General features: G+C 41.4%; 1 protein-coding gene across 7 annotated transcripts in view; it reads right to left on the bottom strand.

The window, feature by feature from the left end:
• Positions 1 to 5,601: 5,601 nt before the first annotated feature.
• celf5a (cugbp, Elav-like family member 5a) overlaps positions 5,602 to 17,647 on the bottom strand; it is a 220,148-nt gene continuing 208,102 nt past the window's right edge. For 4 of the 7 annotated variants that reach the window (XM_042482210.2, XM_088077880.1, XM_042482195.2 and 1 more), the window contains exons 8-12: positions 15,221 to 15,436; positions 14,813 to 14,905; positions 12,602 to 12,745; positions 9,541 to 9,704; positions 5,602 to 9,004 (exon numbers count right to left, since the gene is read on the bottom strand). In XM_042482210.2, coding sequence (XP_042338144.1) covers positions 9,577 to 9,704; positions 12,602 to 12,745; positions 14,813 to 14,905; positions 15,221 to 15,436 — 581 coding nt within the window. In that variant the 3' untranslated portion in view covers positions 5,602 to 9,004; positions 9,541 to 9,576. The remainder of the gene's footprint in view (positions 9,005 to 9,540; positions 9,705 to 12,601; positions 12,746 to 14,812; positions 14,906 to 15,220; positions 15,437 to 17,647) is intronic. The other 3 variants (XM_042482200.2, XM_042482215.2, XM_042482205.2) reach the window with 2 other exon arrangements.

The following is a 17,647-nucleotide window of genomic DNA, read 5'->3' as shown; positions in this document are numbered from 1 at the left end:
AAAAGCTGTGTCTAGTTGAGGAATTCATCATTTTCAATACACAAAGAGGTGATATTCTCCAATATCCCCTCGAAAAGCAAATATAAGAGAAAAGTTTTTCTTGTTTTCTCTCATTAATCATCTCACAATCCCTTAGACTTTTCTTGTGACCCTCTGCAGTGGCCCAACCCCTAGGTCGGGACACACTGGACTGAAGAAGCTAATTGTACATGAGCAGCTACGACAGCAAAATGCTGCTTACACCTTGTTGCATCAGTACCAACAATCTAATAATGTCATATATAATAAATACAGCAGTCACAAGGGACATTTTACTGCTGAGCCGGTACTTTAAGTACATTTTGCTGGCAATACTTCTAAACTTTCTCTTAAAGGGATACAGGATTTGATTACAGGAGTTGCAATGCAGTATTTTTTTACGTCACAATCTTTTATCTAAATACATTACGAATTCTCTAAATGTTGAGTTGTAAACTGAACTGATGGCATGTAAGTTGAGTTTGTGCATGCTTCCATTTTCGTTATCATTTGAAACAGAGCTAAAAAAGCACCAAGTCTGCTCTTGATTGATGTCATCTGCTGAGATGCAGCCATCTGACAGCACTGTCAGGCAGCACCAGCCTTATATAATAACCCCATGTGAGATCGTCCTCCCAGTCTGTTGGAAGAAGATGAGATTCTTGACAACTTCTGAACATGGAAGTTCTTAAAAAAAATGGAGATTGACATTGGAAACTTCTACTTTTTACAAACTGGAAATGCAGAATATGTAAAATTTTCTTACGGAGAATGCAGCACAGGTTTGCAGGAAACTGCCCAAGCCTGCGTAGATTGCTCCACCAGCCTCTTTGAGCCATCCTGTCTTGACTTTCCCCTGTAAACAAGGACAATTACCAAGCTAATGAGTTGAGAAAAAACTGCTTGAGTGATTGATACTCTCAATGGGGAAATTAATTTGATATTAATAGAGCACTTGGCAAGATAAATAGATAGTGGTGTGTGAGTCCTTTCCTTGATTGATAATGGATAGATTGATGGCTGTCTTAATGCAAGATGTTCCTCAGACTTAAATGAGGTGGCCTTGATGAGGAGAGACTTTCGTATCACGAGATGATCAAGTCGTCGGAACATTATTGGGTCTAAAATTACTTCGATATTGATATTTAAGGTGCCAAACCTCCAGTTAGAGAGGAAGTTGGGGGCCTCGGATGCATATTAGATGATAATAATAATTAAAGCTGCAAGCAGCGATGAACGGGCCCTTGCACCTTTGCGCACGTCGCAGCTACTTGCTGGACGCCGACTGATGCAGCTGTATCACTCTGAGAAAGGGCAACACTACGTGCAGCAGTGAAATGGGGTTTACTCCATGTAGTGCTGAGGCTGGAGATGAGCTAAGTCACTTTAGCAGGTGTGTGTGCATGCGTGTGTGTTTGTGTGTGTGATGTGATCTGACCACTGACCACTTACAGCTCTGCTGCAGGCTTACTCACAGCAACAAGCACGGGAAAAAATGACAATATGTTTCTCCTTTTTCCCTGATGATCACAGTAAGTCCCTAAATGTGTGTCTTGTTCCTGCATATAATGCCGCTGAGAGGTTCTGAAAAATTGCTAAATACAATAAAATCAGCGCGTTCGTAGTCCTCTCCTCCTGTTCCCTGGAACCTTAGGTCATCTCATTCATTTGCAGGAAGATGAGGCCATTGTTTTTTAACGTAACAGTATGTATTTCAATGTTGCTTACCGTACAAAAACTGGGACTGATTGCACCACCGTTCACTGTTCTGCAACGCTCTCTGCCACAATGTCCTTGAGTGCTGAGAGTACTTTAACAATGGAGTAAGAGCGCACTCTGACTCTGCCTCACACACACGGTGTGTGTGAGGTGGAGCTAGGTAGAGCTAGCCAGCTAGCTGGGGTTAACCAGTCACAGGGAGATCATTAAAGTGTAAAAAAAAAAGTAACTTCCTCTTACCACTAGGTGGCGCTATGACCGTGAATCAAAATTGCGCAGCAGGTGTCTTCAGGCTTGGGCTCTCATCAAATGTGTGAAATTTTCTTAAGCTCTGACCATCTGGGGTCCAGTTATGACAGTTTTTGATGTCATGTTAGGACACACTGGACTAAAGAAGCTGCATGTCGTAATGTATTTAATGGCCTCTCAGTCCACCGCCGTCTTCAAAGCTGCCTCCATTAAAAGGTACATTATTACAATCTCTTCTTACTTTTTTGACTCCGCTCTCTAGTGGCATATATCGGCTGTATCTGTGCCACCATAAAGGAGACGTGGAGGTATGAGGGCAGTGACTCTTGCGAGTAATTCAGATTGCCACCTTGTGGCACCTGTGTTCGGGGAAGATGTCAGATTTTACAAACTATGCCATTTTATCCTCAAAAAGGCAAACCTGTTTTAATAATAGTTTTCATTGCTTGGGGTAAATGAGTCTGTAATGATCTAGAACAAAAGCATAGGCTTATATATTGATTTTGTATTTTTGTCATATACAGATTTGCAATGGTGATTGCTGGGTAATATGTATGTTGATGTTGTGCAATGCGAAGTATCTTACTAATCATGCAACAAGGCGATTTGATGTGAGGCAGCTCGTTTAGATGCAAAATCTGTCAAGACTGACAAGGTGAGTGCATCTGCAAGTCGAATGAGCAGTCATGCTTTTCAAACGTAATATCGTATTTGTGCTTCATTGTTAGCAACAGGCGTGCACTCGGGCCTGTCGTAACGACTTTACTGCTGAGGACCACCCTGTTTCATATGTGTCCTCCCCAGTGTTGAAACTAAACTTACGCCCCTGAATGTGATGTTGATCAGCCATCGCTGTAAACTCATTCACCTGCTCTTGTGAGATCGTGTTTGTCTTCAGTTTCACAAGTGTCTCCTTAAACGATCACCTTGCATCATCTCTGCTGCTCCGATGACTCCTAAGCTCCCCCAACCTCCTCTGCTGAAGCATTTTGCTTAATGATGCACTCAGAGTCTGATTGTTGCACCGAGTAGAAGACGTTCAACATACACATACATTACACCCTGTTACATGGGTCACTGCTGCAGAACAGAGAGCGAGAAGTTACTCATTTCTCAGCGAGTGTGTGTGTGTGTGTGTGTGTGTGGTTTTTAGACCACTCTAGTCACAGCGATTATACAGCTATCTCATACCGCAGGCTCTCTCATACCTGACCAACTCAATCTTTCTGTGTCTCCTCAATAATCAGAGTGACAGCGAGCAACTAGACATATCTCACCCACTGGCTCGCTCCAGAATGGGTATTGACCTACATATCAAATCATATGCTCCTGGCTCGTGTGATAGAGATTGGGTAGGGGGGGAATAACACTGTATGATTGGCAGTCCTACTTTAGTAAACACGTTGCATCCCCTGGCTTCCTGCCTCTTCACATGTATCTGCCGTTAAAGGTAAAACATCGGCGTTCTGTAAATCCTGCCCAAGCTGAGACTTCCTGCCATTTCAGCAGTGTTTTCTCTGCTACTGTAACAGTAGAGAACAGCTGAGAACACCTGGTTGTCTGTGTGTGTATTTTTATTAACGAGCCTGTGTCACCAAACTTTTAACAAATGGCCCCCCGGCACCCTGACGCCCCGAAAAACCCAGCTCGGAAATTAAGCATCTGCATCATAAATCTTGGAAAGTTACAATAATTTGCAATTCACTCCCTCATCAAAGGCAATATTACCCTAATTTATTATCTCCCCGCACGAGGGGCGCGCAAAGGCCGTGGAGATAAGAGTTTATCAGGAGGGGGATTGATTTTCATTAACTGATTGTAATAAAGATGAACTGCCTGCCGTGCACACTGACCAAGAGCCACACTTTATTGTAATTGGGACAATTTATTTCATGAGCCAGTGACTCTACTTTTTTTTGTCCCTCCCACTCTTTATTTTTCATATCTGTCGCTGCTCTTCAAAATGTGAATATCTCAGCTGCTTCTGATGTAAGAAGGTGATGATTACAAAGTGCATGCTGAGAGGCAAGTCAACTGTCAACAGATGTTGCATCACATTTTGGCTTCTGGCACCAAAGCAGCGCTGTAGTTAGTGATGTAAACTTGACTGATGCGCGATGCCTTCCTTATTTCAATTTACTGCTTCCTGCTTGTCAAAATGATAATGTTATTTGTTCCCCTGTCTTTCTCCTCCATGATCCACGCTACCTCCCAACTGTCTACATGCGGTGGTGTTGTTTGCAAATTCGGCTCCCATCATATACATCCTGACACATATTTCAGCTGGAGCGTGTCTCCCCCTGCAGCAGAGCAGCATCAGGTGACCTGCTAACTGGCAAAGCCTTCAGTCTCTGCAATGACAGATAATCCCAATCATGCTTCATGCTGCACCGCTGGGTTTTCATATGAGTATGAAATGGGTACATTTCCGCTCCTGAAGCTTCCAGCGTTTTATGAGTGCCTGGTGTGAGAGCAACAGAAACTGTGAAAAACAAAATGTTTACAAAAGTTCAAGCTGTGCATGTGGAGTAATAACCCCGCTATCCTTTAAAGGGCAACAACACTGTCATCACAGTTTCATCACTTAACAGGAACGAGGCATCGGCAGCGGACTCTGGGGTGGCGAGCTGTAAGAGGTTGCAACATCTGCACTCGCCAACTTTCAAGGTCCTTCAGAGCAAATCCTTGTGCAACAACTCCCCCTCTCTTTGCACGGTGGTTCAGCACTCCATTCAGCATAATACAACTGTGAGAAACAAAACATCCTGTTTGATTTTTTATTGTAAAATTGGAAAAAAAGGAGAGAAAGAGAGAAAAGCCCCAATAAGCATTTCTTTTTGATATACATATCTTTATCTTACCATAACCATAAAAGAAAAAGAAAAGTGGCTGAATAAATAAATAATAAATAAATAAAATAAATAGATAAATAAATAAACATCAAGTTACATACTTGACCCGATAATTAATTATAAAATTATTTAATCATCAATCATTAATATGAAGTAATCTAAGCAGCAAGTATTAAGAAATTTCAACAGGGGAAAAATGTTTGGTTTCTCAGGCTAATACAGAACACATAGTTTTTTTTATACGTTTTTTTATAAAAAGATACTGCTTTCCCTGTCAGTTAATCCATGCTGTACTGACGCAGCCACAAAAACAGGTGGCGCTCTCCTTTAAAAATAAATAAATGAGGAAAGAAAAACAACCTGTAAACTGCATTTTCTCCTCCAGGTTTAAAGAATAGTACTGAGATTCCTCTTTTTGCGCCCTGTATGTCAGTAAAGTCTTCTTCACAGACTCCGTACTGCTGTTTATATGTTTTTGTATGCTTTGTGCTGAGAAACCAGAAAGTTAACATCTTTATAAAGCGACCCACCCCCTCCCTCCCCCGACACCCTCCCCCATTTCAAACCCTAATCTATATGTACCCAAAGAAAGGTCCTGTGCTGACTTTCCATAATATACAGATTTCATATTTATAATAAGCTACTATCCTTAGCATTCAAACCATTGTTAAAGAATCATATTGTTAATTCTAGTAGTACCATAATCTTTAACCCTCCCAGCCCCCATTGAGCATGCTCAGAGATCGAAAGGGCACCATGGTAGGATAAAAAATATGTATAGATATAAAAAAAAGATTAAAATGGATGAAAAAAATGTAGGAGATAAACTTAAGTTTGTCCACATGCGGCTGAATTATAACACTATTTGAATCAGTGCTGCCGTTTCCTTTCTTTTAGTGGATTTTTAAGTCAGTTCTGTTAATTTAAAAAATGTTAAGTCAATTAATTTCTTGGATTTCACTCATTATATTACTGTTCCCTTTCTGAATATCATTGTGGATATGTATATTTAAGCCTCTGTACTACATACAAACTGTCCTCATCCACAAACCTTCACTGTTTTAATTGCGTTCAATCAAATTTCTTTTTTTTTTCTCTTGGCAGAATGAAATTAACTCAACATCTTTCCCAACTCATTAAATTTCAGCCACAGCTGGCATCTTTAATTTGCATTACCCAAGCTGTTGTGAAGGCCAAATTTAATTTGATTTTAATAATTTAAAAAACTCTCCAGTAGAAATCCCATAAGAAAAGATTTTTGAGTGGGTTTATAAGGCCCTGTATGGCCCGGGGAAAGGAGGGCATATATCACAGCTTCCTAAAGCTGCTGGGCCCTGACAGCACCGAGGAAACTAACAGTAACTCACCAGCGGGGAAAAAGCTGTCTTCTGGCAAATATATATGAAATCTAACCTTTTCACTGGGAAACTCTATTGTATATCATTACAGCCCGAACGGACCCTCCTCCTTCGATGTCACACTATAGCACAAAATCAAATACTTTTTTTCTACTGATCAATATGTCCTGAAAATTAACACAACTGTAAGAACATTTTCAAAGAGTCTGGCACAAGTCTGATGAGGAAATGCAGTGGATATGCTTGCATAATTTGGCAATTCATGATGAGAAAAGGCATTTTTAAAGACAGCATCTAAATATTGCCTGCAAGAGAACAATATACAGTGAGTGAAGGTAATCTGTAGTCATACAAGTAAAAATACAAATAAAATAAAAGATCAGGACCTGGGCAGCAATTCTGGTGAAGACATTTGTGGAACAGGAGGAATAGTAGTCATGTTTTTGTTATGAAGACTTTACCTGTGTGGATGGCGCCGTAGAGCCAGCATTGTGATTGACGACTGAGTCACTGATGTGCCGAAAGTTTAGAGTGATCGGAGGTCTCACAGAGTCCTGAGGGGGCAGGCTGCTTCCGAGTAAACTGAATGGCATGTTGGAAATATCCTCAAATTAAAGAGTGGATGTTAACAAATCTGAAAGTGAAATGGATAAAAAAAAAAGGCATAAAAAACAGATTTCATCTCGGATGTTCTGTTGGCATGTCTCTTTGTAAAAAGCATCGCCGCAGATGATGCTAGTTTAGTTAATTAATCATATCTGATACGGCGTGATGTGTCGTGACCACACTGTATAGGAGCCATGTGTGACCGGCGCTAATGGTAAGCTGTCGTCTGGTCGAAGCAGCAGCAGCTGTAGCAGCTACACTTACAGGCCTGCTGCTGTCTAATTGATGGATCATTTTGCTCTTAATTTGACCTCCTAAGGCTGGTAATGCCAGGCTGTTCCTCACGGTGTACAAGCTCTCACTGTGCTATTATACCCTTTGGAAAAAAAAAATATACAGCTGCTCTTCACTGAAGAACTTGTACAAACTACTCTAAACACTATATACAGATCCTGTCGCAGCCATGTAAACTTTTGAACCTTTTAGTTTTTAGCGATAATGACATAGATTCAAGTGCCTTCCCACAGGACGTGCTGGCTCTGTCAGATATGGGGCCCCCACCGAGACTTCAGATAGTAGTTAGATGGAGAAAAGACTCCAAAGCAACCACTGAGAGAAAAATGGACTCTGTCACTCAGTCAATTCATTCAAAATGCCAATGCGTAATTGATTGCACATCTCTTGCCCTGCGGTGCTGCTCCCCATCTGATCAATATTATCATTATCCTAATTATGCTGTGGGTTAGCTCCTGGCCCCCGTGAACTGATGGTCCCTATTAAGAGAGAGATATGCTGGCACTTGGAGGTGAGGCGAGAGCTGGAGGGGGGGGAGGAGGAAGAGGAGGGGAGTCTGCTCTCGCCTGCTGAGAGCAGCTGGAGGAGCTCGGCAGCGGGAGAGGGCACGACCCGGCAGGGACCACTGTGACACGCCGATGGAAATTTTTACAACTGCTGTCAGGCTCATTTGTATATTTTATTAAGCAGTTACAGATGCTGCGCTGTTTTACTGCTGCGTATCCAGCTCAGCCGGGTGGCACTTTTACCACAGTGCTTTATGGTCAGATTATCTGTAATATCAAGGCTTTAATGATGACATGGAATTACTCTTGCTTCAATTATGGTATTGCAATGCGCTGAAAGAACGGCGATTCATGGCTTAACACAATGTGGATCAGCAATGCTTGGCTTAAGAGGCTGTTATTGTGTCACGTTTGGCACTACGGGGCTGACACAATAACGCCGACAGATCGCACCTCCGAGATGAAATACTGTGATGAAGCAATGAGTGGCAAAAGAATATATCTGAACATGCCCGAAACAATGTCTAACCCACATATTCTACGCCACTAAAATAGTATAGCTTTATACAATTTTTTTTCTGTTTTGTTTTAATATTCCTTAAACCCAGTAGCTATAAATGTAAAAGGAAAAGAAACCAAAAACCCATTTCCTCTTTTTTTTTCAACCTGAAGCTAGTATTTCTTCTTAAGTTTAACTTGTAATATTATTAGTAGTAGTTTGTAGTATTAGTATCATTAATACTATATATTACTGTTCAGAACAATAAAAATGTTTGGTCCTTTGGTCCCTTAGGGGTGAAAGATTTGCAGTTCTACTGTTGCTAATGGAAACCTCAGTGACCTCCAAGAGTCATAGTTCTGCGCTTGCTGAGAGAGACGGTGAGAGAATAAGAGAAAGAGGGAAAGAGAAAGAAAGTCTGTCAGTGGACGAATAGAATAGCTTCTTTTTTCCACTGTTTTTCTTGATCTTCAAGTTTTAACCCTCATTTGTCCAGTACAGTAAAAGCCACAAGCGCCTCTTTCCTTATATATATGTGTATATAATATGTATATAGAAATCTATTTGTTGTTGCTGCTTTTTTGTTTGTTAGTTTGTTGCTTAATTAACAATTCAAGTCTCAACAAGAAAAAAGTTCTGTTGTTCAGTCTCATCACATCTTTTTTCAGTTTTTTTTTCTTCTTCACGTCTTTCTTGCACTGTGCCATCTGTTACTGTTAAGTCCCCCGGTGAAGCGCCTCCTCCTCTTTCGCATCTTCCTTTTCTGCCGGAACCTATATCTTCATAAGTAAATGCTGATATGTCTTCAAAATTTCCTTATGTGTTGATTTTTTTAAAACATATTTTGCTTTCAAAGAAAAAAAGTTAAACTCCTCCGAGATATCTTCACGTGTCCTCTAAAACCTGAAAAATAGAAGGAGAGGGGGGAAAAAAAGGCAATTTCAGATCTCACTGCTCATTAAGCTGTCATTCCAAAGATCAATTTCTTTAAACTTTGTATAGTTCAATATGGCTCTATTATATAAGTGAAATGGTCTGGAGAGAGCTAACCCACACTGGCACACCAATCAATCTTTGTCAATCACCATGATGACAGATTTTCCCATAATTAATACGCCTGCTGTGTGGCATATGAAATCAGCCCTTATAGCTTCTACATGTCTGCAGATACTAAAACTCTAGAGACATTAAAATATTCAACTTTACATTCACTGAACACATACTACATTTAAAAACTTCTCTGTAAAATAGATAAGAAAAATATAAGCTCTCAAATTCAGGCAATCTAAAGAAGTCATGAGGACAGTGTTTGGCCATCAGCACGCCAGATGTCAGCTGACACTCATTCAGCCCAGAGTTAAAGCTTCAGCCTCGACAGAAACAAGGTTAATGATCCAAATCTTGAACCACTGACGGGCTTTGACACTCTGCCGGCTCACCTGTGCTGCTGCAAAGAATACTGAAGGTAGGCTGTGTCAGTAAGGGCGGCTGGCATCCTTCGGTCTCTTTAACTGGACTTTCAACCTCTTCATCCCAATCTGAAAGCCATTCATGGCTTGAATAGCTGCCTGTGCACTAGCAGGGTTGTCGAAGCTCACGAAACCTGTGAAAAAGTACAAGTTTATTAGCCCAGCTGAGAGATAATAAGGAGCACCAATAGGGGGAAGTGGGTGTTAATTTCCTACATTCTGGTGATTTTTTCTGCACCAATTTGTGCCTTTTCTGCATAAATTTATAGTGGAAATGTCTTCAATATATAATATTGAGACACTGGAAATGTTGTTTTAGGAAAACAGATTAAAAGGGAGTGGATATATTTTGAAACAAGTTTGGGGCCCCTGAAAATATAGTTTCAAGTTTTAATTATACCAAAGCATTTGTTAATAATAATAATAATAATAATTGTTAATACGATGCAATATTTTTGAGATTGTTATTGTACTGAGAAAATCTCATACTGTTGCAACCCTAGTGCATAAACAAGCTTTAACATAAAACTAGTCAGTATATGATATCTATTACAAATGACTACAGTGGCAGGCAGAGAAAACTGCAGAAAAAAAGGATGAGCGATATAAATAAATATCTCTCTGTGTTTTCTCGGCTTGATTATTGTGGCCTGTCTGCCTCGTGAAGGAGTCTAGATGGCGTTGTTGAGGCAGGCAGCAGCTTTAGGCTGCCTCGCAAATGCTCAGTGCTAGTGACAGTGTGATATAAAGTTGTTTTTGAAACTAAAAACAGTCTTGACGGTTTACTTTTTCAGAGTTTAATATGTCCACAGTGAACACCGGTGTGTTAGAATTGGATTTTGACCAGCTGCATCTTGTCGCACAACTTCTCATCAACTTGCAGCAGCAGCTAAAATAACCGACCACTGTGGGACTCCAGATGCAACAAGTGTGGGGCGTTACTGTCATAAGGCATCACTGTTGTGACAGTTTTTTTCTGAAAGAGATGTAATATCAGGCAGCTCTATGATCCGTAAGAGAGGCAGGTAAGAGAGTGAGAAATGTCCAGAATATTTTGAGGGTTCAGAGGGATTTAATAGCTGATTTTTTGTAGGTTTATTGGAAAATAAAAGATGTAATGAATCACTGATTGCAGTAAATTATTAGTTTTATGGCAACTTATTTTGTCATCAGCATCATGATCAGGGCAATCCTACAAATACTTTGTTTTTCAACTGAATATATCTTTTAACACAGTTTTCAGATTTCCTAGAAAGCCCAAAAATACAAAATTGAATGAGCACAGGTCCCTGTGCAAAGTAGTGCGACCAAAACAAGAGCAAACATAGTTCATCATGAGGAGACAAGTCTGCATTTTCCCCAAAGATACAGCCCTCCTCAGACCTATGCTGAACATCCTGTTTTTATCATGTGTAAAAATAAAGCCTTGAGAATTCAGTGACCAGAAACTGCAGTGGAGTGTGTCTCCGCTTGATGCGCTCCCCTGTGTCTGTGGTGTCATTAGGAGCAGCCGATGACCCATGAAAAACAGCAGGAGCCTCTCCACGTCCACAGCCACCTGGGAGAGATGTCTGCCTGGCCTGCTTGGCTCCGGGTTGGCCCATTAGGGCGAAGGCTGGGCGGCGTGGAGGAGGGCTGAATGCAGGTCTGAAGAAAGTATAGCAGCAGGGAAAGGAGGTGACCTCCTAACCCGCCATCAGGTTAACACATTCGGGCTGGGAGCGGAGATGAGATGGAGAGGAGATGCAAGCTTAGAGCTCTAAGCCCTCCGCTCAGTCCTGTCACACATTACAAGTGTGCTTTCTCTCTTACTCCCTGTTTCCTTGTCTTTTGCACACCATCAATCTAAGTTTATCCCCTCTTTCTCCTCTCTAGATTAATTACACCAGTGTGCTCCCTCCTTCCCCAGGCCTAACATTATGTTGTAAATGCATAGTGTATAAGTCAATACTGCAAATAGCTCTTCTTTCATGAATTTATATGTTATTAAGTCCCCCCAGGGAGACGGGACTGGCGATCAATTTTGCCCAGGGTTCTGCTGTTCCCTGAAGTGAAAACAAATGCTGATCCATAATTGTCCTTTCCCTTTCTCCCCCCCGCCATCCCCGCCTGTCTCCTCAAAGTTGTTATAAGCCCTGGGGCTTGTTGGTGTGTGTTGGCTGACGGAGCTAAATGGGACGGGAGGCGCGGAGGTGTGTGAATCAGCCTCGGCAGTGAGGGTATTGACAGATATTGGGGTTACAGAACGGTGATGTGGATGCTGATACAGCACCTCAAGGTTTTCAGGTCACACGGCTGCCAAACAGAAACAAGGACATGGGCTCTGATCGACTGCATCATGGCTAGTTTGGCTACAATGTATTCAGCACATTTTCTTTTCTGCAGCGCTGATGCCAAAGCACAACAGTCATCAAGATGCAAATTCAGGTCAGTCAGTCAGTCAGGGGTAAGATCCTTCAATCCTCCATGTCTGGGTGCTGTCAAACATCATGAAAATCTACAGCATCTAAAAAAAAATGTTTGTTTGACGAATAGTTTGGGGCACAGTATGAAAATAAAAACTTGCATTATTGTGAAAATGTAACTTACACTATGATGCTTCACGCCTTAGCTGTGAGTTTTTACACAACACCCACAAACGTCTGAATATTTAAAAAATATAAATATATATGTAAGAGATCAGACTGCAAAAACAAATGCTGTTTTTTGCAAAAGCACATTGCTGTTTGTCCAAGTCCTGAAAACATCCATTATACATTTCCCTTGAGTGCATTTATGCAAATATTTGGTGAGGTTATTTCCCCCTGTGTTGCTCTCTACTTATTAGAAATCATTGCGGAGGCCTGTGCATCTAGACCTGCCATTAATGCATCTTTATGTAGATGGTTAATAATTACAATCAAATATAATCATACCCAAAGCAAAGAAGAAGCCAGTAAACATGTAGAGAAAAAACAGAAGTCCCTTATATAATGTATAACTGTGTGCTGTGGGCTTGATAGCTGTGCGTGAGTGGCAGCGAGTAACTCACCGAAGCACTTGCTCTGGTTGGTTGCCCGGTCCATGAAGACCTTAGAGGAGATGACGGTGCCGAAGGGCAGAAACATCTGCATGAGTTCATTGTCTCCAAACTCCTGTGGCAGGTGGTAGATGAACAGGTTACAACCCTCCGGACCTGAACACACACAGAGCGACAGGAGAGAGAGTGTTTGGTTGGTGAGGGACAGAGAGAGACAGCTGTGAATTTGTCATTTTGATCTATGCAGTCTCTTGTGTCGACTAAATTAAGATAAGTGGAAATAGATTTTCAGGACATCTGTGACATTATCAGTGATAAAACATAACTGTTCTTAAACACACAAAGATAAATTGGAAAGTTTTTGCATTGATTTACTGATATTGAACGGATGAGAGCATGTTTAAAATCTCTATTTACATTTTTTAAAACTTTTCTGATTAAATATGAATATGAAGGACCGAATCTGGATGATAGATTACATCCTCCACCTAGAAACTACTACAGTGGGATCAATGACTGCATTTACATGAACACTATTATTCAAAATAGTACAATATTCGAAATTTGATACAGGTCATATAAAAAGCATATCTTGTTATTTCTAAATTTGGCCTTTTACCAATGTGTTATTTTCCAATTAAGACATTTTGAATATGCCGATATTAATTGGGTTTTAAGAGCATGTTTTGGACATGTATACAGCTAATTTGGAACATGCATCTCAACTGGGGGTTTAGACAGCAATTTGTGAACCACGGCATCTCGCCTGTTCACAATCAGCTCTGTGGGTTGAACACAAACCAACTAGTCGAAAAGGTTGGGGTAGAGATGCACACCCAAAAGTAATATTTCTGGTGGGACGGAAAAACACTGCTATATTTACACATTATGAAACACTTGGATATAACAGGTTTTTACATACTTACAAATGCCAAACTTTTAAAGAAAGTGAATGAAAGACGGAGGCTGTGTTCATACAACCCAACAAGCCCACTGCCGTCGGAAAACTTTGAAAAAAAATCCTATCTTGGCGACTCCATGTAAACAGGAGTATTGTGGAATATTCATTTTCTTAGTAGGAATATTGTTTTCTTGGAATTAGGGCGAAAAACAGTAATATATTAAGCATATTAATGCACAAGTTGTGCAGCAAAACAAAATCTAATCTGAAAGAGTTAAAAAAAAAACCAGAAATAAAAAGTATATTATTTAATATGTCATGTAATATATGTAAAACTGAGGGCTTGATTGCTTCATATATAGGTTTGAGCCATACTTAAGCACCTCCTGTCGGACATACGTCTTTCCTTTCTTTAAAGATTGTTTTTCGTCTGATGAGGAGCATGCGGCTTGAAATGTCACCTCGGTGGTAATTAAATTAAATATCTAGGGGAGCATAATCTAATGTGTGGACTTTGTTTTTTTTCTTCTCAAGATTATTTTGGGGAAATGTGAAGGAAAAAGAGTGAGGGAACGATATCCAGCAAAAGATCTGGATGGCCAGGATTCAAACCAGGGACTTGGTGCTTAGGGCACTTGCACTCATGTGGCATGTGCCCTAGCCACTCGGTAATTGGGACACTGGGTAATCAGGCCGCTCCTGACAGTTATTTAAAACACATACACACATAGACATAACCAACACCAGAAGAACAGCCACTGACAATTACACAACTTCAATGCAACCTGAATTAATTTTTATTGTGTAAACCTGCAGTGAGTGGAAACCATGCTGATAAATTGTGAGCTTTATTTTCGAGTAAGCTGCAACAATTTTCTTGTAATCCTTCTTTCTACATTTTCATGAATTTAATTTTACCACTACTCTCACAAGTAAGGATTTTATTTCATAAACCTGAATTATTACTTGTGATAAAAAAACAAACAAACAACATGTGCCTATGTAGATTATATGTAACCTATTTTCATGATAATAGTAGTGATATTAACATTGTTCTATCATCCTCATACTTTATATATCTATTACCTAAAATTAGATTGCTCTTTCAGCTGGTCCGTTTTATTTATCTGTTACAGAGAATGAGATGTGTGCAGTGTAAAGCGACAGTCTTCTCTCAGCTGCACATTCTTTATATATGTATTACAGAGAATGAGGTGTGTACAGTGCTAAAGTAAAATTGGTTTCTCATGCTCATCTTCTTTATATGACTATTACACGGGGATGAGAGGTGTGAAGTGTAAAAAGTAATAATGTTCTCTCACCCTCACCTTCTCTCTGCTGCTGCTGCTGGATGACCTGGGGTGGTTGGGGCAGTGTCTGGCCAATGGGAGTCAGCGTGGTGGCTGGGTAGATCGCTGCAGAGACGTATAGAGAGGGAGAGAGAGGACGGAGAAAGCAGAGAAAGAGAGGAGTGTAAAAACGGAGATCCCACAGAGAACCATGTCAAGGATGCTTAAGGTCGATCACACAAGCATAACATGTGTAATCAAAGGCTCTCTGATGTTATGTTCTAAGGCGCTGTCCTACACCATCTGAATACATACAGCCTTGCGCTCGCTCACAAAGTACTTACCCCGCAGTAATTGTCCCGTAGCTGCTACACATTTAGCATTTACGGCAGATTGTAAAAATCACAGCAATCCGGCATAGTAAACAAAGCTGTCTCACACCTGTGTATTGCTGTACTCCAGTGAAGGCTTGCTGGAGGGTGTCAGCAGCGGTGGGGCTCTGGGTGGAGTATGGCGGCAGGCCGTTGGTGTACACAGTCTCCACAGCGGGGTGTCCGTTTGGCTGATGAGGAATGCCGGTGAATCCGTTGACGATGGGCGTTACGATGCTGGGCACGGCGGAGGTGGTGATGTTGGCTGGTGGAGAACTGAGGCCTGCTGGGGGAAAAAGAGATTTACTGCTAACAGATCATGAGCACTCAATCTAGACAGCTCTGCATGATACTATAAAACAGTTGTAATGTATTAAGATGTGTTCACACAGACATGCTTTCCTATTGTTTACAGAGAATAAAAACATCCCAGCTCGAGTACATCTACACACACACACACACACACTCGCACAAACACACAAGGCACTGCATCTCCTCTCTAATACAAGGACACGGGTGCGACGTGAGTCTGTCACATATCCGCCGTTTGTCGTGACACATCCTGCAGGATAGCTGGGAAGTCAACCTGTGAAAAATGAGCCTGTCCGTAGTGTTTGTGCGATACCCTGCTGGCTCCTACTGCTCAAGATGATGAAACCACTATGCAACTTCTGAGAGAGAAAAAAAGGGGGAAAAAAAGGAAAAAGATCTGGACTAAATAGAAGGAGATTACAGAGGGAGATTCGCTTGAACAAGCAGGTAGTAAAAATACAAAGATGCCTCTTACTTTTATACATCATAAAAAAAACACAAAATAACAACAGTTGGCAGTTTGACAAATGGGTGGGTCATAACATATATGGTACACGCCTGAAAGGCAGCTGCAGCGTGGTTCATGAGTGGAATTGAAATTGGATGCTCCCTGTCCTCTCTCATTCAATGCATTTTAAAAGGACCCTCCTTTGGAAAGTGTTTCCAATTATGCCAGGAACATCAAAGTACCCATTTTGAGCAGAATCTCACTGTGTGATGGTCTCTCTAAAAGGGCTGCTCCGTGGCAAAGCATCCAAGCTTGTTGAAGTACAGCTCCCCCGAGGACCACCTCTCAATCTGGAAACCCTCGCCCTGATTGGACGGAAAGCGCAGGTTGTCACGGAAACCCTCCAGCAGGCCATATCCCCACAATCTGGTGCCTGAGCAAAGAACCCCCTGTGAGAGGTGGTCCAGATAGGGTAAACAATCACATCCCGTATACACATAACATACGCTGAGATTTATGCTAATGCCATGCTAAATATGCCGTACATCACATGCTGAAACCTACCACCACTGAGTAATATCATCTACATATCCATATGGAATTGCTTTTCTTCTTCTTTACCTACAATCTCTCCTCTCGTTGTCCCTCTCCTCCTTCTGCCTCAGCATTTAAGTCATGAGGAGGCTGACAGTCAGGCAGGCAACTGCAGTGACCAGGGGAATTGCCCGGGTCCAGTGAGAGCTGTTGTGTCTTTTGCACTGGTTTCCCTTTTCTTTTCTTTTTTTTTTTTGAAGCCTCCCCACGATTGCTTGTTTCCTGCGGAGCTGTGATGAATTAGACTGCAGCTTCAGCCCATTCTCCTACCAGGACCCAGGAGACTGCCGTTCCTATTCTGAGGGCTAGAGACAGCTAGTCTGCCCGGGCCACACGCACTCTACTGTACCGCCAGATAATGCACCCTCTCCATCATCAGGCAAATTCATTTTCCAAGGCTTAGCAGTGCTGTAGTAGCGAACGGCTATATATGTGTAGCAGTTGTAGTGGTAGTAGGAGTTGCAGTGGTAGTAGTAGGTGGTAGTGTGGACCGCTTGCATGCAATTGCATAAGTTCTAGGGGTCAGCAGTTGGACATGACATTTGTGGTAAAGCAGAACACATGACAAAAGTGAGAGATTGAGGCTGCAGAGTCCAGTTATGTTATCATGCTAGAAATGTGAAATGCTGTTTTTGAGTTTTGCCAGGCTCAAACCAGTTTGATTTTATGCAAACCGGCTGAACCGGAATTTGTGATTATGACACTCTTTCGCAATTTTAAAAGTAGCCCATGTCACAGTGTTAAATCCAACTCAAATTCCATTAGTGAGATACAATATGACAACGTGAATAACATAATATTATGTTATGAAGAGAACTAACAGAGCCACAAGTGTGAAATATACTGCTGAGCTGAGGCGGCCAGTGTCAGCAACATGAAGGAGATCATATTCTAATAGGTGGAAGGGGGCAGAGCGGCGCACGCTGTGTTTGTTTACTTTTTGGGGTGATGGCAGGAGACATGGTAGACTTAACCTCTTAAAAGTACTAAAACTTCACCAATATGACAACATTTTGGATTAAAAGCTACCCGACTGGCTGCAGGTGTCATTTTGGATTTAACTTTCGGCAGATGCTGTGTTTCTATTTATCTGTTGCTCGCTTTGAAAGCGCCTCAGTGGACGAGGAACGGCTGATTTATGAA

The sequence above is a fragment of the Plectropomus leopardus genome, chromosome 5, assembly GCF_026936395.1.
Source record: "Plectropomus leopardus strain MGB_pleo_1.0 chromosome 5, ASM2693639v1, whole genome shotgun sequence".
Taxonomy (NCBI): domain Eukaryota; kingdom Metazoa; phylum Chordata; class Actinopteri; order Perciformes; family Serranidae; genus Plectropomus; species Plectropomus leopardus.
The sequence above is the reverse complement of the archived record's forward strand: the minus strand, read 5'-3'. Positions and strand labels throughout refer to the sequence as shown.